General features: G+C 36.0%; 1 protein-coding gene across 23 annotated transcripts in view; it reads right to left on the minus strand.

Annotated features, from left to right (window-relative positions):
* Positions 1-23,343, minus strand: part of RBM26 (RNA binding motif protein 26) — an 84,599-nt gene that overhangs the window by 57,835 nt on the left and 3,421 nt on the right. For 14 of the 23 annotated variants that reach the window (XM_023252453.2, XM_023252452.2, XM_045054836.1 and 11 more), the window contains exon 1: positions 17,799-17,899. The exons of 7 other annotated variants lie outside the window; for them this stretch is intronic. In XM_023252453.2, the coding sequence (XP_023108221.1) occupies positions 17,799-17,884 (86 nt within the window). In that variant the 5' untranslated portion in view covers positions 17,885-17,899. Of the gene's footprint in view, positions 1-17,798; positions 17,910-23,343 lie in introns of those variants that run through there. 2 more of the 23 variants (XM_045054824.1, XM_045054788.1) reach the window with 1 other exon arrangement.

A 23,343-nucleotide genomic window follows, 5' to 3' on the forward strand; every position in this document is an offset into this window, starting at 1 on the left:
CCCTATGCTATGTTACTAGCATTCTAGAAACAGTGAAAGAAAAATGAGACTGAAATCTCCTTTCACACCAGAGACAGCGAAAGAAAGAACAGATTTTGAAAATAGTTTCAGTACAAAGAACACTTAGTGACCAACTTCATCCCTATCTTAGAAAACAGGCCAAATTCCCTGAATCTAAGTTCCATTAAGTACTTCTCAACCAAGCAAGTACATAATCTGCCAATAAAACATCAAATTAACCGCAGAGTGCCCCAACTCCAATTACCCTTGTGCGTGTGTGTGTGTGTGTGTGTGTGTGTGTGTGTGTGTGTGTGTGTTGGGGGTTGAAGAGGGCTGAGTGGGCAAAACACAAAGAAACCATAAACTACAAAATAAAGCAGGCATAAGACATGATTTGCCAACAGCACTTGTGAAAGATGGAGTGGAAGAGGAATAACTAGGTATTTTAGTTAAGTCATATGAGATAAAGTGTGAAGTGGTTGGGGAAAAACTTAAATCATAAAGATGCAATAAAATAAAAAACTAAGTACTAAAGAGGACAGTGCAGCTCTCCTATACAGTAAAGAGAGCCAAAGCTTTCATTTCTAGGTACCACCTTTTATAACCACATAAGCAAACTCAAACGGATTCCTGGGAAATGACCAGAATAGTAAATGAGTATCATTATCAGATAGCTTACTAGGGATTTTCAGCCTGGAAAATTGAAATGTCAGAGAAACTTGGTGGGTTTTCAAATAATTGAAGGGCTATCACAAAAAAGATTACACGTATTCAATACATCCTCCATGGGATATAATTAGAACCAGTAAGTGGAAGCAACAGATTTTGGCTTAAAATAGAGATGAACTTTTTTTAATAACCAGAAGCCTCCCAAAGGCAGAATAAACTGCTTAGAAGAAAGGGAGTTTTCCATCATCAGATGGAGCATCAGTTGAGCATAAGCTGAACAGCCCCTGGCAGATAAGCACTGGAATGGATAGTAAATCGCTCACAAAACTGTAAGAGTTTAATCCCTTAGGTTTAATTTTGTTCATGCAGATATATGAAATATAAGATAATACAGTATTGTTTATAATTATGGACTTGTAAATATTAGTAATAAGAAAAATTAATTTACCTGGCATTATAAACAAAATATACACTATTATATAAGAGAATTTTACCAAAAACATACGAAAATCCAAAAATAAAACTTCTTACTCACATAAGTAGCCTCTGGGCCTAACACAGCATCTAAGACAAAATACTGAGACAGAGAAAGAAAATATATTCAAATCTATCTCACTAGATCAACCGCTCACTTTTCTCAGGGATCCTTTCTTTTTCATCTTCATAAAGTACTGAAAATAACATGATTTACTGATTATCTTCCAAATATCACATACATCTTTTGAAAATATTTAAGCATGTACTACGTAAGGTGCTATTCTAGATCTTGAGGATACAACTTTGAGAAAACTTAAGTTCCTGTTCTCACAGAATTTACATTAGGGGTATAGTGAGGAGACACAATACACACATAGATATACACAACATACTGTCATGTAGACAAGTGCTCTGAGGTAAAGTATGGGGATAAAACAGAGCAAAAGGAATGAAGCAAAGGAAGGAGGAAGAAACAGGAAAGAGGAGACGAATGAATGAATACATATTAGATAAGATCATCAGGGAAGGACCCTGATGAAGTAACATTAAACTGAATCTAAACGGGGATCAAAATGGAGTACAAACCAGCTTTGGGCTATCTGGAAAAAGGACAGCCTAGACCAAGGGAACTCAAGAGAAAAGGCCTGGAGTGGATGCTTATTTGACACTTGAGGCACAGAAGTCTAGTGGAATGGAGCAAAGACAGCATTCATGAACAGCTGGATTTCTAACCTCTCACTTCTGTAAAGATTTAAAATTAACTCTTTCAGTGAGCTTTGACAAATTAAAAGTCCAAATCACTATGAAGTCATTTAAACCAAAAATTGTAAAGACATAAAAATAAAATTTTAACAATCTTTGAATTTATGTTAAGGATAGAGTAATAATAGTGGAAAGCATTAGCACGGGTGACCATCTACTCTTCCAACAGTATCTGGGGAGGGAAGTACATACACTAAGTAAGTTGGAGAAGCCAAAGCAATTCAGAAAGTCAAATGCTAAAATAAAATCTCCCAGGGGCACCTGGGTGGCTCAGTTAGTTGAGCATCCCAACTCTTGGTTTTGGCTCAGGTCACGATCTCACGGTTTGTGGGATGGAGCCCCACGTCAGGCTCTGTGCTGGGCATGGAGCCTGCTTGAGATTCTCTCTCCCTCTTTCTGCCCCTCTCCTGTGGGCACAGGCTCACTCTCTCTCAAAATAAACATTAAAAAAAGGAATAAAATACCCCAGAGGAAGAGACTTTTATTAAGTAATACTTTAAACAGCATGAATCAAATTGCCCCTAGTTACAATGATTGTAAATTAATCCTCCTAACACACTTTTCATATTAGTTTTTACCTTTTAATTTAGGAGTTTCAAAATAGTAATGGCACATTAAAATTAAAAAAGGTACCCTTCTAGTACATTTTTTCAAAAAGAAGTTTGTTTTGTTTTACTCAAGTTTCTCAAGCAAGGCTTTAGAAACTCAGTGGAAGATAAATGAAGGAACTGAACCCAAGCTTCCATTTTCGGTAATCTTGAGAAGGTGTAGCTGGAGGTGGCAGTGGAAATTAAAAATTAAATTTAAATATGTTAACTCAGTAACTTTAGAACACGGATATACACCCACATCTGTTCCTACCAAATTTTCACTTTATATTCAAGAAAAATATCTAATTTGCATCAAAGTCATAGTTCTATTATTCTATGCTTAGGATTATCATTTAGAAATCCAAATCCATTGCAACAAACATAATGCATATATTGAAAAACTCAATTGCCATAGTTTATTATACAGCTTCATTCAATTCAAGTAAGGAGGCAAAAATAGATTATTTGTATGCAGTAATGAGCTACCGCAAAAACCTTCAGAGAAAAAAATCTTTAAAGAAAGGTTATTCTTCAGAATTATCACACCACTTCATTCTACAATATAAAATATAAGCATATCTAAACATGATTGATCCATGAGCATCATACAAATCACTTATCACTGCAAACACTTATCACAATATATATAATTACAACACTGAAAACTGTTCAGTCAGTTCTTTCATTCCCTATATTACCCCCAAGAAATAGCAGCAATACCTTAACAATGGTAGTTTTCAAACATTTTGGTCTCAGGATTCCTTTACATGTTAAAAACTATAGAGACCTCCAAAGAGCTTTTATTTAAAAGGGGTACATCTATCTGGGGCTGCTGGGTGGTTCAGCTGGTTGAGCGTCTAACTCTTGATTTTGGATCTTATGTTTTGTGGGTTCAAGCCACACAAGCCTGCTTGGGCTCTCTCTCCCTCTCTCTGCCCCTCCTTCCCTGCTCGTGTGTACATGCACTTCGCACTTCCTTTCTCTCTCAAAATAAATAAATAAACTTAAAAAATAAAAGGGTTACATCTATCAGTACTTACCAAATTAGAAATTAAAACTGAAAATAATTTAAATTATTTAGTATAAAATAACAAATCATAAAATAGGTATAACAATTATTTATATAAATATAAGTCAAAAAATAACAAATCTACAATTTAACATAAATAGCCCTTTGGGCGGGGTAATCAAAAGGAGGAATTTAATAAATGGGAAGTGTAAAGCTAAAGCTAACTTTAGGCATAGCTGGATCCAGGAGTTGAAATGATGTCACCAGGACCCTCTTTTCCATTCTGTTTTGCCCAGAATTCACTTCATTTTAAGGCAGGCCCTCTCCAGGTGGCAACAGAGATGACCCTGAGCAGTTCCAGGCTTATGCATTCTGATAGCTAGTGAATCCAGAGAAAGGCAGCTGCCCCCGGTCCTTGAAAATAACTAATCTTCTCCAGTTTGGGTCCTATCCCTACACAAGGCAGGGATGGGCAGAGTTCCATGACTAATAGCCTCCTCTGAAACTAAATACCCTGTTTTTTGTTTTTTTTGGCTTTTTTGTACAAAAAGATAATTATATTTCCACAACAAAATAAAAATGTAGTGAGAGGACTGATGATGTTTCACAATTTTTGGAAACACCATTAAACGTATGGCTTAAAAGAAAACAGACCAATTCTAATATCTACTTTTATATTCAATCTGTTGGGATATGCTATTCTGGTTGAAATACATAGAGAAATCTGACCTCAAACAGATGAATAGTTGGAAAAGTGAGGACTTCACAGACCTTAATCTCAGGAAAGCCCAGGAGTCCTCCCACCACACTTGAGAACCACTGTTTTAAAATTCATTTAGAGGGGCACCTGGGTGGCTCAGTCAGCTGAGCATCTGACTCTTGGTTTCAGCTCAGGTCATGGTCTCAGTCTTGAGATTGGGCCCACCTTGAGTAGGGCTCTGTGCTGGGCACGGAGCCTGCCTGGGATTCTCTCCTTCCCCCTTTCTCTGCTCCTCCCCCTGCTCACGCTATTGCGCATGCACTCTCTCCTCTCTCTCAAAATAAATAAACTTTAAAATTCATTTAGAAAGTATCTGCTAAGTATCTAATTCAAAGACAAAGTCAGTCGTCAGCTTCTCAAAGATAAGACCCACTAACTCAGATTGTAAAACTGTATTGTTCATGGAACCATTACTCAGCGATCAAAAAGAATGAAATCTTACCATTTGCAACAATGTGGATGGAACTAGAGTGGATTATGCTATGCGAAATAAGCGAAAGATAAATATCACAGAATTTCACTCATATGTGGAATTTAAGAAACAAAACAGATGAACATAGGTGAAGGGTAGCAAAAAGAAGTTAAAAACAGAGAGGGAGACAAACCATAAGAGACTCTTAAAATGCAGAGAACTGAGGGTTGCTGGTGGGGTATTGGGTGGGGGGATGGGCTAAACTGGCAATGGACATTATGGAGGGCACTTGTTGGGATGAGCACTAGGTATTATACATAAACACATGTAAGCAATGAATCCACTAAATTCTATTCCTGCAATCATTATTACACTATATGTTAAGTAACTTGGATTTAAAAAAGAAAAAATAAACAAACCTCTATATTGTTCAGTGCAAAGAGTAATAAATAACCCAAATGGCAAACTGAGCACAGACACGTGTGGTTATAGCATGTTGTCACAGAACTCTTTCTTAAAAGAAAAGTGGGGACCGGAAGTGAGGTGCTGATACGGCAGCCCACAATAAAACCCCACATTTCAGTACATGTTTTACATTCCAATTCATAGAAAAGTTGAGTTTTCTGGGAAAGGACTCTGGCCTCCAAAGGCATCCCCTTCAGTTACTCATTTACATTCTACTTATAAACCAAATCTGAGGTACTTCATTCCTTCAGTTACTAAGGAAGGAAGAAGCTAGGAAGTGTTTTCTCTCATGACCAAGAAGCAGCAGAATTATCCAATAGAAATAGCAGTCATAGAATCCCCCTTTCTGAACACTCATGAGCAAATTTTAACACCTTGGGAGAGATAAATAACAACAAAATTCAACCAAGTAGAAACATTTTATAAACTGCCAGACCTTAAGATCTACACATATTTCTATCACTATTAAATTGTTACTCTTGGTATGCTTGTCTGTTTCCCCTACAGAGATTCTAGGTAACTATGTCTACCTTTACCCCAGACCCAACCACAATGTGTTGAGAAATATCTACTGATTATCACATTATGTAAGGGTATACTAAATCGAGAGCATTATCAACAAAAACTCACAAAAAACAACTCTCAGTTTAGGTCGAGACCAATTATGACACATATAAAGGTGTACTAACAAGTTTAAAGATCTGTCACAGATACAAAAAAAGTCAATAAAACATCTCCTAGCACACTGACAAGTCCTTCCTCATTGCCTTTTCCTCCTATACCCTCACCGCTGATAAGGTCTTCATATACATTTAGTACAGAAACTCCCAAGAATATCACCATCTCTCTTTGTACCTCCTGCCAAAGTCCAAGTTCAGGCATTCACAACTCACTCTTAAAGCTACAAGAAAAAAAATGCTAACTAATATTATGTCTCCAAAATGCTACAATCTAATCAAATCTCTACACACCACAGTATCATTCTTTAAAAAAAAAGATCTAATTAAGTTACTCTCCAGCTTGATCTTCCCCAGTATTCCATAACCTAGTCCCCCAAATGTCCAAACATTTCGGCATGGCAATAAAACCTATTCTTTACTCTGAAACCAACAAACACTAGCTAGATTCAAAAGACTCTTCCTAACCAAAATGAATAGTTATAATTCCTCGCAGAATGGTTTTTCCAATTTTGGCTATTTAATGTAACCAGAAGATCAAAACTTTAACACAATCCAATTTGAGAAGGTGCATGAAAAACTTCACAGACTGGTCACTGAAAGTTTACGAACAGTTTTCAAAATGGAATCTGTGTCTTGCACTGTCTCCTATTATAAAGAATTAAACTTTATGAAAAGTAAAATAAGGGGGTGCCTGGGTGGCTCAGTCAGTTGAGCTTCAGACTTTGGCTCAGGTCATGATCTCGCGGTCCGTGAGTCCGAGCCCTGCGTCTGGCTCTGTGCTGACAGCTCGGAGCCTGGAGCCTGCTTCGGATTCTGTGTCTCCCTCTCTCTGACCCTCCCCCATTCATGCTCTGTCTCTGTCTCAAAAATAAATAAACATTAAAAAAAAAAAAGAAAAAGTAAAATAAGAAATGGAGATATCATGGGGCACCTGGGTGGCTCAGTCGGTTAAACGTCCGACTTCGGCTCAGGTCATGATCTCACAGTCCATGAGTTCGAGCCCCGCGTCAGGCTCTGTACTGACAGCTCAGAGCCTGGAGCCTGCTTCAGATTCTGTGTCTCCCTCTCTCTCTGCCCTTCCCCTGCTCATGCTCTGTCTCTCTCTGTCTCAAAAATAAAAACGTTAAAAAAAATTTTTTTAAAGAATTGGAGATATCATTTAAAAAATAGTACAAACATAACACATTGACAATTTCTTATAAAATGCCCCAAAGAAGTCCTAAATTACGTATCTTAAAGTACTTATTACATTTTAAACTGTATTACAATCATCAGCATCACAGTGGCCTGAGTCATTCCCTTTTTCTCTCCTCTTTGCTTTACACCTAATTGGACATCCATAACCAAAGGAGAAAAAAAAGTACCTCCACACGGGATACCAGGACACCTGAGAGATCTATCCATCTGTGCACCTTAAAGTGAGTGGACTGAACCAGAGAGGCTGCAACAAGAGCAAAGAAGGTGGTGGCTGGTCCAGCAGCAAGCCAGCAAGCCTTTCTGGCACAGGAGGTGGAAGGTAAAGGCGGGAGACTAGGAGTCTGTCTACCTGACCATGCATGCAGTGGCGGCCAAACCCAGCTGCTCTCTCTGAAGAGAGACCACGGTGCCTGCGAACAGCAGAAGGAAAGGGAAGTAGGCAAAGAAAACTGAAGGAAAGTGTCTCGTGCTATCTGCCAGGGGGAGGAGGGGGAAAGGGGGAGTAAGAGAATAACTCATGGACCTCTGGTAACCACCCCACCTTGAAGATTCCCCAGCAGGCCCCTGGCATACCCAAAGCCCCAAGTGCTAAATATACACCCCTCCTCAAGCTCTGCAGCCACCTTTGCTCCTTTTTCTTTTTCCTTTTAATGCATCTGCTTACAACCTTAATATGAGTTAGTTCTGGTAAGAGAAACCAAAGACTTGTGCTATAGTGCCACCTTCTGGAAAACAAAATGAAGGCTCCTAATTACAAATCTGTTGAATTCTAAGAATCAAAGTAAACAAAACCTTGCCTAAATAAGAAAGGTGTTCACTACTTCAAATGGAGCAGAGGCACTTTCCATCTGTAATATGAAATCACAAAAAGAAAATGACAGTTTTCCAGCAACTGAACCCAAAGGACATAAAATACTGTAATCTAACTGATAAAGACTATAAAACAACTATAAAACAGCTATTACGAAGAAATTCAATGAGCCACTCAAAAACTCAGAAAGGCAATAAATGATCCCAGGAACAAAATTAACAAACAAGAGTATTCTGCCAGACAGGTTAAAATTCTTTTTTTTTTTTTTTTAAATTTTTCAACACTTATTTATTTTTGGGACAGAGAGAGACAGAGCATGAACGGGGGAGGGGCAGAGAGAGAGGGAGACACAGAATCGGAAACAGGCTCCAGGCTCTGAGCCATCAGCCCAGAGCCTGACGCGGGGCTCGAACTCACGGGCCGCGAGATCGTGACCTGGCTGAAGTCGGACACTTAACCGACTGCGCCACCCAGGCGCCCTGAAATTCTAAAAAAAAAAGAAAAAAGAAATTCTGGGGTGAAGAAATGAATATATGAAGAATGAATTAGAATACCCTGGAAACAGAACAGATCATATGGAAGAGTAAGAATTAGCACACTCGAGGATAGTAATATAGAAATGATCCAGGTGGAAGGGGAGAAAAAACTAAGATTTTTTTTAAATGTTTATTTTAGAGAGAAAGAGGCGGGGTAGGAGCAGAGGGAAAGGGAGACAGAGGATCTGAGGCCGGCTCTGCACTGTCAGCAGAGAGCCCAATGCAGGGCTTGACTCCTGAACCATGAGATCATGGACCTGTGCCAAAGTCTGACACTCAACCAAGCCACCCAGGAGCCCCAGATTTAAGATTTTTAAAAAGTAAAAAAAAAAACCCCGGGTGCCTGGCTGGCTCAGTCAGTAGACTCTTGATCTCAGGGTCTTGAGTTCAAGCCCCATAATAAGGGTATCTCAAAAAAAAAAAAAAAAAAAAAAAAAAGAGGGAGAAGGGAGCACAGAGTGTACTTAAATGATAGTTGAGAACTTTCTAAACCCAGGGAAAGAACTGGATACAACTCCACAATGCTGACAAAACACATTATTATACCAACACACACAAAAAAAACTTCTTTAAGACACATTGTATGAAAACTGTCAAAAGTCAACAATAAAGAATTATAAAGGCAGCCCAAGGAAAAAAGCCAGTAACCTACAAAGGTACCCCACCCCATAAGGCTATCAGCAGGTTTCCTAGCAGAAACTCTATAGGCCAGGAGAGAATGGAATGACACATTCAGAACACTGAATGATAAAAACAATCAAGAATACTCCATTGGCAAAGTTATCTTTGAGCTATGAAAAATGAAGAGAAGTTTTCCTAGACAAACAAAAGTTGAGGGAGTTCGCCATCACTAGACATACTTGTAAGAAATGTTAAAAGGAGTGCCTCAAGCTGAAATGAAAAGACCAAAGTACAGAAAATTCTGATTAAGGTAATAAATACTCAGAATACTCAATATTAGAATACTGTAACTCTTTTTTAAGATAGTATATTAAACTCTTAACTACAGCATAAAGATTTTAGAAAGTATTAAGAAATAACTATAGTTACCTCCTGATAATGAAATCACAATATAAAAAGACATAACTTACAACATCAAAAAAATATAAAAGGGGAAGAGTAAAAGGATAGAACCATTACAGGCAAATGAAGACAAATTTTTCATTAGCAGAAAAAGAACTTCATTACCTCTGAAATGTTTTGTGTAACCTCATAGTAATCACAAAGCAAAAATCTACAGCATATACATGAAACATCAAAAAACGGGAGACTGAGCAAATCACCATGGAAAACCAACTTACAGACAGAAACAAAAGGAAAAACAAGAGAGAAACAAAATAACCAGAAGGAAAAATATGAAATGGTTGTAGTAAATCCTTACATATCAATAATTACCCTAAGCATAAATTCATTAACTCACCAATCAAAACACAAAGTGGTGGCACCCAGGTGGCTCAAATCATCTGAGCATCTGACTCTTGATTAGGTCATGATCTCACGGTTTGTGGGATCAAGCCATGCATGGAGCCTGTTTGGGATTCCCTCTCTCTCCCTCTGTCCTTCCCCTGTACGCATGGGTGTCTCTCTCAAAATAAACTTAACAAAGCAAAACACAAAGTGGCTGGATATATAAACAAAACAAGACCCAACTACATGCTGCCAATAGGAGACTCATTCCACTCTAATAACACGCGGGCTGAAAAGTGATAGGACAGAAGATGATATTCTAAGAAAACAAACAAACCAAAAAAAAAAAAAAAAAAAACAAAAAAAACAAAAAAAAACAGGTGAGCAGAGCCATAACACATGAAAAAAAATAGACTTCAAGCCAAAAAGGGTAACAAGAGTCAAAGAAGGTCATTATATAATGATAAAGGGGTTAATACATCAAGAAGATATAACAATGGTAAATATATACATTCCCAAATCCTAAGGACTGAGATATATGAATCAACTAAAACAAATCTTAAAGGAAAAACAGACAATACAGTAAGTTAATATGAGAGACTTCAATATCCCACTATGTGAAGGATAGATTATCAAGGCAGAACATAAACAAGGAAGCACTGGAATGAACCACATTTCAGAACCAAGTGTTCTTAACAGACATATAGAACATTCCATCTAACAAAATAAACAAAATAAACATTCTTCTCAAGTGCACACAGAACATCCTCCAACACAGAGCATATGGTAGGCCACAAAACAAATCATGACAAGCTTAGGAAGCCTAAATTCATACCAACTATCTTCTCTGACCACAATGGTATGAAACTAGAAACCAACAAGATAAAAGTAAGATCTACAAATATATGGAAACTAAGCAACACACTTCCAAACCAATGGATCAAAGAAGAAACCAAATAGGAAATAAAAAATTATATCAAAGCAAATGAAATAAGAACACAATATATCAAATATTGTGGATGCAGCAAAAGCAGTTCTGAGAGGAAAAATTATAGCAGTAAATGCATGTATTAAAAAATTAGAAATAGCTCATATAAACAACCTAAATTTACACCTCAAGGAACAAGAAGAATAAGTTAGGCCCAAAGTTAGCAGAAAGAAGAAAATGGTAAGGATCAGAGTGGAAATAAATGAAATAGAGACCAGAAAATCATTAGAAACCATCAATGAAACGAAGACCTGGTTCTTTGAAAAGATAAACAAACCTTACAAACCTTTAGCTAGACTAAGAGGAAAAGAAGTGAAGTCTCAAAAAACAAAAATAAATTAGAAATGAAAAACATTACAACTCATATTACAGAAATACATAAAATTTTAAAGTACTGCTATGAAGAATTATATGTCAAAAAATTATATAACCTAGAAGAAATGTATACATTCCTAGAAACATACAACTGACCAAAACTGAATAAAAAGACATAGAAAATCTGAACAAGTAACAAGAGACTGAATCAGTAATCAAAAACTCCCAACACAGAAAACTCCAGGACCAGGCAGTTTCACTGGAGAATTCCAAGCAGCATTTAAAGAGTTAACACCAATCCTCCTCATACTCTTCCAAAATAGCAAGGAGGAGGGAACACTTCCAAACTCATGAGGCTAGCATTACCAACACCAAAACTTGGTAAGAATACCCCCCCCCAAAAAAACAAAAAAACAAAAAAACTACAGACTACCATCCCTAATGAATACAAATGCAAAGTTTCTCAACAAAATATTAGCAAACCAAATTAAAGAACACATTAAAGGGATTATACATCATAACGAAATGGGATTTATCCCTGGGATGGAAGAATGGTTCAACATATGCAAATCAACAAATGTAATACATTACATCAATAAAATGAAAAACAAAAATCACATGATCATCTCAATAGATGTAAAAAAAGCATTTGACAAAATACAATATCCCTTTATGATAAAAAATCTTAACAAGCTGAGTAGAGAAGGGCCAGAAGTCAACACAATAAATGCTATCATATAGGAAAACCTCACAGCTCATATTATACTCAATGGAGAAAAACTGAAAGCTTTTCTTGTAAGATCAGGAATAACACAAGGATGCCCACTCTTATTCAATATACTACTGGAAGTCCTTGCTAGAGCAATTAAGCTAGACAAAAAAGTAAAAGGCATCCAAATTGGAAAATAAAAAGTAAAACTATCATTATTTTCTGATGATATGATTTTATCTATTTAAAAAAAAAAAAAAAACTCTGAAGACTCAACCAAAAAACTTTTGGAACTAATCACTGATTTCAGTAAAGTTGCAGAATACAAAATCAACATACAGAAATCAGCTGCATTCCTTTATACTAATGATGAATCATCTGAAAAATAAAGAAAACTATCCCTTTCACAACAGCACCAAAAATAATAAAATATATAGGAATAAATTTAAACAAGGAAGTGAAAGATTTGTACAACAAAAAATACAAGAAATCAAAGAAACAAATGGAAAGACATCCCATGTTCATGGACAGGAGGAATTAATATCGTGAAAATGTCCATCATTGCCCAAAACAATCTATAGCTCGTGCAATCCTTATAGAAATTACAATGTCATTTTCACTGAAATAGAAAAAATATATAATGTATATATTCTATTATAAAATATACATATAATACGTATGTTGTATATACATTATATATATGTATTTTATATATATACATATATATATATATATGTATATATATATAAGCTACATATTCTATTCACTGAAATAGAAAAAATAAGCCTAAAATTAGTATGGAACCACAAAAGACCCTGAATAGTCAAGGCAATCTTGTGAAAAAAAACAACAAAGCTGGAGGCACCATACTCCCTGATTTGAAACTATATTACAAACTGTAGTAATTAAAACAGCATGGTATTGGCATAAAAACAGACACACAGATCAACAGAACAGAATAAAGCCCAGAAATAAACCCACACACAAATGGTCAATTAATTTATAATAAAGAGGCCAAGAATTCACAATGGGGAAAGGACAGTCTATAGTCTCTTCAATAAATGGTGTTGGGAGGGGCACCTGCGTGGCTTAGTTGATTAAGCATCCAACTCGATTTCAGCTCAGGTCACAATCTCATGGTTCGTGGGATGGAGCGCCATGTGGGGACTCTGTGCTGACAGTGTGGAATCTGCTTGTGATTCTTTCTCCCTCTCTCTCTGCCCCTCTCCCATTCACGTTCTCTCTCAAAATAAAAATAATAAATTTGAAAATGGTGTTGGAAAAACTGGGACAGCCATATGCAAAAAAATAAATAAATAAAACTGGACCAGTATCTTATACCATATACACAAATTAACTCAAAATAGACTAAAGGTCCAACCTTAAGACCAGAAACCATGAAACTCCTAGAGGAAAATATACGTGATAAACTCCTTGACATAGGTCTTGGCAATGAGTTTTTGAAGCAGACACCAAAAGCAAAAGCAACAAAAGCAAAAACAAACAAGTGGGACTACATCAAACTAAAAAGCTTCTGCAGAGCAAACAAAACTGTCAACAAAATGAAGACAACCTGCAGTAAGGGAGAAGATTTTTGTAAAGCATAAATTGGAAGCGGTTAATATCCAAAAGATGTAAGAACACGGTCACTCAAACACAAACAAAACCAAACATTCCAATTAAAGAATGAGAACTAAACAGCCATTTGCCCAAAGTGGACATCAAAATGGTCAACAGACACATGGAAAAGATGCTAAATAGCACTAATCATCAGGGAAATGCAGAAACAACAAGATACTGCCTCACACATATTAGAATAGCTACCACTGAGAAGACAAGAAATGACAGATGCTGGTAGGGATGTAGTGAAAAGAGAACCCTTCTACATTATTGGTGGGAACATAAACTGGCCCAACCACTACAAAAAGTAACACGGAGGTTCCTCAAAAAATTTTAAAAGATCTATCATTCAAGCCAATGATTCCACTTCTGGGTATATACCCAAAGAAAACGAAAACAGGATTTTGATGAAATATATGAATTCCCATTTTAATCATAACACTATTCACAATGGCCAAGATCTGAAAAGAACTCAAATGTCCGTGGACAGATAAAAGGATAAAAAAGATATGGTACATATACACAATGGAATATTATTCAGCCACAAGAAAGGAAGATATCTTCCCTTTTTGACAACATGGATGGACCTTCAGCACACTACACTGAAATCTAAAGAAGTTAACTCTATTAAAGACAGAGTAAAATGATAGTTACCAGGGAATGGGTGGGGGTGGGGGGAGAAGGGAGATAAGAGCGATGGTGTTTAAGGGTACAACTCGTAAATAATAGTAAATAGGTCATGGAGACCTGATTCACAACATAATGGACACTGACAATAATATTGTATTATAATTATGTGATAAGTATCACTACACTGGCAATCATACATATGAAAATATATAAATGTATCAAAATAACATGCTTTATACCTTAAACTTACACAAAGTTACCCAGCAAATTTATTCAATTAAAAGAAACTATTACAAAGAGCAACAAATGACCTGCTGAACTGCATATTTTAATGCTTATATGCATAATTTGTAATCATTCAATTATTTATCATGTGCAGTAACTTTTTAAGATTTGTATGAATCTTATATTTAAGGTTTGTATAGACGTTTTTTCATAACAACTTTTTAATTGCCAGCAATGGAAATTGCATAAGCAATGGAAAAGTAGTAACTGGGGAATGTAGGCATAGAAGCAGGGAGTGTAGGAAATAGCAGGACACAGAAAGTTACAAAGCAAAAACAGACCAGAATTTATACAGACATATTATCTCTCCTTCTGCCACTTTTTAAATGGCTGAGGCAAGAAAACTAGAGAAATTACTTGCCACAACGCGGTACGCAACTTCATAAAACAAGTTCATCTGAACTACTGGATTTAAACCACCACCACCAAAAGTACACCTGGTTAAGCTTTCAAATACACATCTCTTAATGTTAAAAAGGCCTCCAACAGCAGCATTAGGTGACATCTGGAAAAGAATTCTTCTCTAATGAGACTGGGAGTGGGGGTGAGGAGAAACAAAGAAAAAAGAGAAAGGAGGGAAGGGGAGAGAGATATAGAATGAAAGAGAGGGAGGGAAAGGAAGGAAAGAATAAGGGAGAGAAAGAGAAAAGAAACAAACTACATACAGGAAGATGTTCATTGCAGTTATTTATAAAGTAAAAAAAACCTAGGACATGAACTGACAAGAATATGGCTAAGTAAACTATGGAAGAATCACTCGATAAAACTGGAATCAGCTGTTTTAAAAGTATAAACACTACATATTAACAATGCTAGGGTAGGAAATATGAAGAGGACTTTAACTTTTCATTTCAAAGCCTTCTGGGAAGTTTTCCTTCTTGTAACTATGTGCAGGAATTTAATACTTTAAGAAAATAAGTTAATGTTTTTCTTCCTTTTTTTTTTAAGTTTATTCATTTTGAGACAGAAAGTGCAAGTGGGGAAGGGGCAGAGAGAGAGGAGAGTGAGAATCCCAAGCAGGGGCTCAAACTCACAAACTGTGAGATCATAACCTGAGGTGAAGTCAGACGCTGAACCGACTGAGCCACCAGGGCACCCCACTAAGGTGTTTTTTCCCTAAAAAGTTAATGACCATGTCTTACATAAAGCACTATTAAAACAAACTATAGGGGTTCCTGGGTGGCTCAGGCAGTTAAGTGTCTGACTTCAGCTCCAGTCATGATCTTCCGGTTCATGAGTTTGAGCCCCACATTGGGCTCTGTGCTGAAAGCTCAGAACCTGGAGCCTGCTTGAGATTCTGTGTCTTCCTCTCTCTCTTCCCCTCCCCCTCTCATACTCTGTCTCTCTCAAAAATAAACATTAAAAATTAAAAAAAAAAGCAAATTATAGTATATTCCCATAACATAATACTATGGAACCACTGGAAAAAAACAAAACAAAACAGGAAACTACTTAAGAATATACTCATATGAGAGGATATGTAGCACGTCTGTTACCTGTAATATCAGTTACAGTAAAAATGAATAAAATTATCCTATGTTAAAAAATTACAGTCAGCTCTTGAACTAACAAGGGTTAGAAGCACCAACCCCACACAGTCAAAAATCTGTGTATAACTTTTGACTCCTGCAAACATCTTTGTTACTTTTTTTTTTTTTTTTTTTTTTTTAAAGTAGGCTCCATGCACAGGGAACTCATGACCCTGAGTTCAAGACCTGACCTGAATTGGACACTTAACTGAATGAGCCACCCACGGATGTGACAAACAGTGAGATCATGACCTGAGCAGAAACAGTCATTTAGCGCACATTACGAAAATACATCCAAAATGCTGTAAAATATCCATGTATAAATGGACCCATGCAATTTAAACCAGGGTTGTTCAAGGGTCAACTGTACACACCTAAATAAACATAATACATGTATATTTTTATATATATACAATTATGTGTTTATGTACAGGGATCAAGAAGGGGCTAGGAAGACTCACTTTTAGTTTATATTTCTATACTGTTCAAATTTTATTACAAATATGTATTGTTTTTAATTAAAAACAAAAACTGTGTCCAATTAATTAGTCAAAACCAAAAATAGCATGGGCATTATTATAACTACACAGCATGCACTGGACAATGGAATACTACACAGCAATAAAAAGGAGCTACAGATATATGCAACAATATGGATAAATCTCAAGAACATCTTTAGTAAAAACAAGTCTTGTTCAAGAGTACCCATTTTAAAATTCCATTTATATGAAGTTCCATAATAGGCAAAATTAATATATAGTAAATTAAAAAAAATCAGAATAGTGATTGTTTGTATGGATAGATGGGAGTATGGGGAGGAGAATGAGGAAACTTTCCAGAATGAGGGTAATGTTCTTTATTTTAATAGGGAATTGAGTTACAAAGATGTATGCATTTGTCAAAGTTATCAAAGAGTACACTTTAAGATCTGTATATAAATTATATCAACTTTTTAAAAATTACAAATACTGAACTCTTATGATATGCATGATAAGTATTTAGGGGTAAATTCACTGACATTTGCAATTTACTTTGAAATAAATCAAAGGATAGTGGCACGTACATTAAAATGTTAACAGCAGAACCCAAGTGATGGGTATATATGGGTGCGTCATGTGATAAATGTACACACTACAATAGTATTTATTCAGTTCATCAATACAGATGGTTAAATTACGGCATATCCACTGAAATACTATGCAGCCTTAAAAAAAAGACAACACTTTTATGTATTATACAGAATGACATCCAAGTATGATACTAATTATATAAGAAGCAGAAAGAATACATAAACTTACTTGCTTGTATGTTGGTAAAATAGCTCAAGAATCACTGAGTACCAGATTTCAAGTGAATTTCATTATTTCATACACATATACAATAGTAAATATGACTCCAAGTTAAAAATAAACTTTTACCAATTTGAGGTTATTATTTGTAGACTGAGGATCTTTCCACTGAGAAGAGGTAGTGGGAGTAAGTAATAAGTCTGGTAGGGGAGGGCTTATACCGTCCACTCATTTCTCTCATTTTCTAGTTTCTGGGGCTAAGGAAGCAGGAGGAAGACAAAAAATTCCTAGAAACCATTTAGCTCACGCCTGAATTAGTCATTCTTGATGTTAGACACCAAACGCTGGAATATCTTATTTTCTGTTTTGCTAATAATACTATCCCTGTCTCTTGATTTATGCATATAGAATAATTTTATTTGAAAACATTATAAGCCCAAGGTAAGAAAGTGCTAAAACATATAGAAAATGCTAAATCCATTTTAACTAGTCAGCGTTCACATGGAAAAGCCAAGTTGCTATGCAGCAGTGAAATGTGGTGATGAGTCAACTCAACAAATGTTAAAGGGATGAAGAAGGCAATGAAAAATATTTTAGCCAATAATTAATTATAGAAAAACTCTTCTACCAGCTGTAAAATTCATTAGACTAGAATTACCATATATTAATTCTTTTCCGGGCAGCTCCGTGGAGGCCAGCAGCTTGCACATAACAGTATTCAAAAATGCTTTGAGTAAATGTCATTAATACTCTTCACTGTCTTTTCCCCCTAAAAAAAAAATCACTTAAGCTTTACATAATCTGAAGATGCTATGAAGTAAAAATAAAGAGAAAGAGACCCAGGAATTAATAACTTTTCAAACTGCTCATATATCTGCTGCTCTGAAATAAAATTCTAAAGTACGGTAGATTCTTTTTTTTTAAGTTTATTTATTTATTATTTTGAGACAGAGAGTGAGAGAATGAGAATAAGCGGGGGAGGAGCACAGAGAGAGGGAGGGAGATAATCCCAAGGAGGCTCTGCACTGTCAGCACAGAGCCCGATTCGGGGCTTGAATTGACAAACCGTGAGATCACGACCTCTAAGCAGGAACATTAATCAACTGAGAAAGCCGAGGTGCCCCTAACGTATGGTACATTTTATAGTTTACACTCGTTTCTGCTTAGGTTATGGTTATATAAACTACAAATATCAACCAGTGCATTTAAACATACCACACACAAGGTATTGTACTGGGTGCTGTACACAACAGGAAGACATTTAAAATTTAAGACTTGGAGTCTACTTTCAAGAACCTGAGATTCTAATAATGAAGCTAAAATAAGTAAGGATTACTAAACAAGTGTGCAAGTGATGACTGTCACAATCGACACAAACTAGTTCTAGGCGGAGAATCATGTCACGCCTTCCAAATGGATGGATCTTATAAATAACTTTCTGGAAGAACTAGAATCACCCTTGACCTTTGATTTCAACTTATATAGAAGTGAAACAGAGAAAGGCAGTATATCATAATCTACAAGGCTCTGATATCAAAATGTCTTGTTTCAAATCTTGTCTCCATCATTTATTAGCTATGAATGAAGCATATTACTTAATCTTCCTAAGACTCAATCTCCTCATATTTAAAACTGAGATAACAGAATCTAGCTCACACTCAATGAATACACAATGATTAGCATAAGATAAGCGCTCAATGTTACCTTCTAAAAGTTGGGAAAAGGGGACAGTATGTGATGATACAGAATCACATATACATGATACACATGATACAAATGTATCACAAATGTATCACAAATGTACACATGATACAAATGTGATGATACAGAATCACAATGAAAAGTTCAGCCTTGCTGAAATTAAGACACACACAAAAAATAGGAAGATACAAACTGGAAAGGTAAGCAGATTACTGTATATGTTTGAAAGCCAAGTCTAAATGTATGCAACTTATTTAGAAGTGCTAAAGATTTTGATCGGACAAGAAGATATAAACAAGGCTGGGCATCCAGGATGGAACTAGAGGGGAGAAAAAACCCAAAAGTTTAGGTAAGGAGTGCGAGGCCCCCTACTGAGCAATGTCATTATTAAGAATTATTAAAAGAAAGAGACAGGGGCACCTTCAGCTCAGGTCATGGTCTCACGGTTCGTGAGTTCGAGCCCTGCACTGGGCTCTGTGCTGACAGCTCAGAGCCTGGAGCCTGCTTTGGATTCTGCGTCTTCCTCTCTCTCTGCCCCTCTCCCATGTGCCCTCTGTCTCGCTCTGTTTCTCAAAAATGAATAAACGTTGAAAAAAAAAAAAACAGGAAAGAAAGAGACAGACCTAATGATTAACTGATGCAGGAAAGGAATGAAGTAAGGAAAAGCCAAAAAATAAAATTCCAAGCCTGGAAAATCTGAGGAAATGAAATGGAAATCAGTGAATTCAGAGAACATTTATTCTCAGAAATGTAATTTGAAGTTCATGGGAGAACCAGGTGGGTATTTAGCTAGCAACTGGAATAAGAGGTTAAGGCTTTGAAGAGTGATCAAGTCTAAAAGTACATATGTGAAAAAGTAATGCAGAAACTAGAGGTTCTCGTGGAAAAGCTCTGAAATTCAATGCAAATGTGTATATAGCATATGCAATATCCTAAGGAAGGAAGTCTTTAATCAAACTTTCAAAGACTCTACAACACACACACACACACACACACACACACACACACGGTTTTTAAGAACCACTGACACAGATTATAATAGAAACCATCCATGGAAATGAATGTGCAAGAGAGGACAGGAGTAGAAACAGTTGAGGAAAAAAAGGCATGGAAACAGAACTTGAAAAAATACAATTAAAAGGCAAGAAAAATAACTAAAAAGGGTAGGGCTGATTTGCGAAGAAAGAGAAGCAATGCATTAGGGATTCAAGATATGTGATGTTAAAAAGGCAGCATCAACATTGTTAAATGTTATACATATAGGACAAAGAATATAAAATTTATATAAAAATCTCTACATTTAATTAGCATAAATTGGTAACACTGAAATATGCAATTTGGTTTGAATATAAACAGAAAGAAACTACATGACAAGGGATTAAGAAGTAAATAGTTGGGGCAAAGGAATGAAAAAATAAAGACTACTATTTCTAGATTTACTAGTAAAAGGAAAAGAAAGCTAAAGCTAGTATGAAAGTAACTAGAAGTATGATTTTATTTTTTTGTTTTCACTACTACTGTTGCTGAGTTCTTCTTCCTTAAAGACCAGGAAAATGAGTTTCTAAGCCCAAAAGGGTCTGTAAAAAGAGAAAGATCAAAGGAGGGAAACAGGAATAAAGTTCAGGAGTAAAAAGACCACCTTTCAGTTCTTCCTGTAAAACAGGAACAAAAATAATTGTAACGTGGTGAGAAAGGTATAGTTAACAAGTGTGAGTGAAGGGAGAAAGACTACAAAAGTTCCCGAAGAGGTTTCTTTCTTACACTGTAAAGCACTGATAACCATGACACTTTAGAACTTTATTCCTTTACAATTGCAGCTAGTATTATGAAAATGTAACAGTAAAAAGTGCATACAGTTACAAGAAAGAATACATGGTATTGTGTAGTAGTAAATTAAGAACATGGCTCTACAATCAAAAAAGTCTGAGTTTAAATTACTGTTTAGTCACATGCTATAGCTATCTGTGTGACTCTGGACAAGTACCTTAACTTCCTGCTTCAGTGCCCCAGTGGCATCACTTGCAAAATGGAGGCAACAGTGCTTACCTCATAGAACTTGGAAGTAATACAAAACCTTTCAACAATGTATGCAAATACAGGTGGGTAGCCAGCAGCAGTGGTAGTGATAATAGTAACAGTAGCAAGTAATGTAACCTATTTGTGTTCAACCAAGCAGTATTTAAGGAAGGTCGAAGGGGTAAACTCTTAAAAATGTGTCTCAATTCTTTCAACTACAGAAGAAGTATAATTCTACCTATTATACCAGTAAGGAAAGAGGAGGTTCATTTGCTTAGATTACTCACTAAGTGGCAGAACTGAGATGTGAACACCAGTCCACGTGGATCAAAGCTTGGCTTCTTTCCACTACACATTACCTCCACAGCACTACACAGCAGCAGGAGGACAAAACGCAGCATTGTGTTCTTTACTATTAAGGTCACAAAATAAGGGTACATCATTAAGTCTATCTGCCTCTCCATTTTTGAAAAATTAAGGAGTTTTTTTTTTTATTTTTACTTGATTTTAAGGCTTCCCTCCAGCTAAAAAAAGTCCATGATTTTATTAAATTACCACACTTGGTGATGTGTAAACTCATAAAAACGTCTTAGAATACAGCAGAAAATCTTTTCTGTTTAGAAAACAAAAACAGAAAAACCGAACATCAAAAAAAAAAAAAAAAAAAGCTTAAAATTTTTTCCAGGACTTCAAATTAGCAAAAAGAAATGAATGTTAAAGACCAACATCTAATTTCATTTTATTATTAGCAAGCATGACTAAGCAAATGTTTGAGAATATAGTATCAATCTTAAGTATTTTAAGATGCCAATTTTAACACCTACATTTTCAATAATTTATGTGAAAAACCCACAAAACTCAAAACCCTGACATATCTACAGACCTTACAATCATTAAATGCAGATCTGCCAACTTTCATTTCATGCCAAAACAGTGCAACCAGGCTGGATTTCGTGTTTGTTTTTATGTCAATCTGAAAGCTCTCTGGCTTCTAAAACCCTTCACTGGCTTCCCACTATCCTTCAATTAACATCCAAAATCCTTAACATGACTCAACAAAGTCTTGAATGTTCCTGCTTCTCTGAGCTATCCACTGCTATTCTTCCCTTTGCTTTTTTTTATTTTTTCCAACTTGTTTCAATTTCCCCAAAACACTTTTTTTCTTCCATTTTTGGGCTTTCATACAATCTGTTTTTCAAAATCTAGGATGCTTTCACAGTTCTCCATTCCCATCTTTTTGGCCTAGCAAACTGCTCTTCATCCTTGCAGGCTAAGATCAAATGTTACCATATCAGCAAAGCCTTTCCTGACCTCCCAGACATATATTCTGACAGCATTCTGGACTTAGTAACACTCACTGGCCTTGTAATTACTTGTTCAACACGTCTTCCCTGCTACGTGGTAAACAATACGAAGATAGTCCTCTCTGCTCATTTCCCACTATCCCCAATATCTAACACACCGCTCAGTACAAAGTAGATTAAGTACTCAATGTTTGCTGAATTAACATACTCAAAATGCAGAGGAAGTCCAAAACCATGAGATGCTTTACTAGCATGAGTAGCTAGATAGTTCCATACAAGTTCTGAGTTACATCTTACCCTTGGTCCTTCAAATGTTCTCCTTCAAACAGGTGCTATTTGGCAATTATAGTTTTAAAGTAAAACAAAAAAATCCTTTCAGATAACAAATACACCTTAAAGTTTCACAAAACCAAGGTTAGAAACCACAAATCTTAAATAATTGGAATTAGCTTTCAAAGTTACCAAGAATTCATCTGAAATGCAATTAAAGGGACAGGAACTTGGATAAGGGCTCAATTTTACCACAGCAATGTACATTATGAAAGGACCAATTCCAATTCCTACCAGGGTTTAGGCTGTACTCTAGCTAGCAGTGCCTTATTTATTCTACCAGTAATGACTGCAGTGCTACAGTCATCTGAGTAAGCTATATGATACCTGAAACTGAATAAAAACACAAGCATACACATGAAGTAACTATATGCTTTATTAAAACTGAATAAAAACACAAGCATACACATGAAGTAACTATAAATAACCTTCTTTTAGATTATGGCATAAAATATAAAGATACTGGATCACCACATTGTATACCTAAAGCTAATGTAACATTATGTGTAAACTATATCCAAAAAAGTTTTTTTAAAAAGGAATGCTATTTCAACTGAAAACATTTTAAGTTTTCTGTTCACCTAGTACTTATTGAACACTAATTACAAGCCAGGCAGTGTTCAAAGATTAATACATATTCATTATTTCCCCCATACAGATGAGGAAACAGGAGGCACTGAGTTAAGTAATTTACCCAATTTTAAACAGCTGGCAAAGTGGCAGAGACGATATTCAAAGCCAGCCATTCTGGTTCCAGAGTTTGTCCTCTCAACTACTACACTACACTGTTGCGTATTTTCTCTCCATTTGCTGAAATAAGGGATCTAGAGCACCCCACTTCAATGAAGCTGT

Source organism: Felis catus, chromosome A1 (assembly GCF_018350175.1).
Source record: "Felis catus isolate Fca126 chromosome A1, F.catus_Fca126_mat1.0, whole genome shotgun sequence".
Taxonomy (NCBI): Eukaryota; Metazoa; Chordata; class Mammalia; order Carnivora; family Felidae; genus Felis; species Felis catus.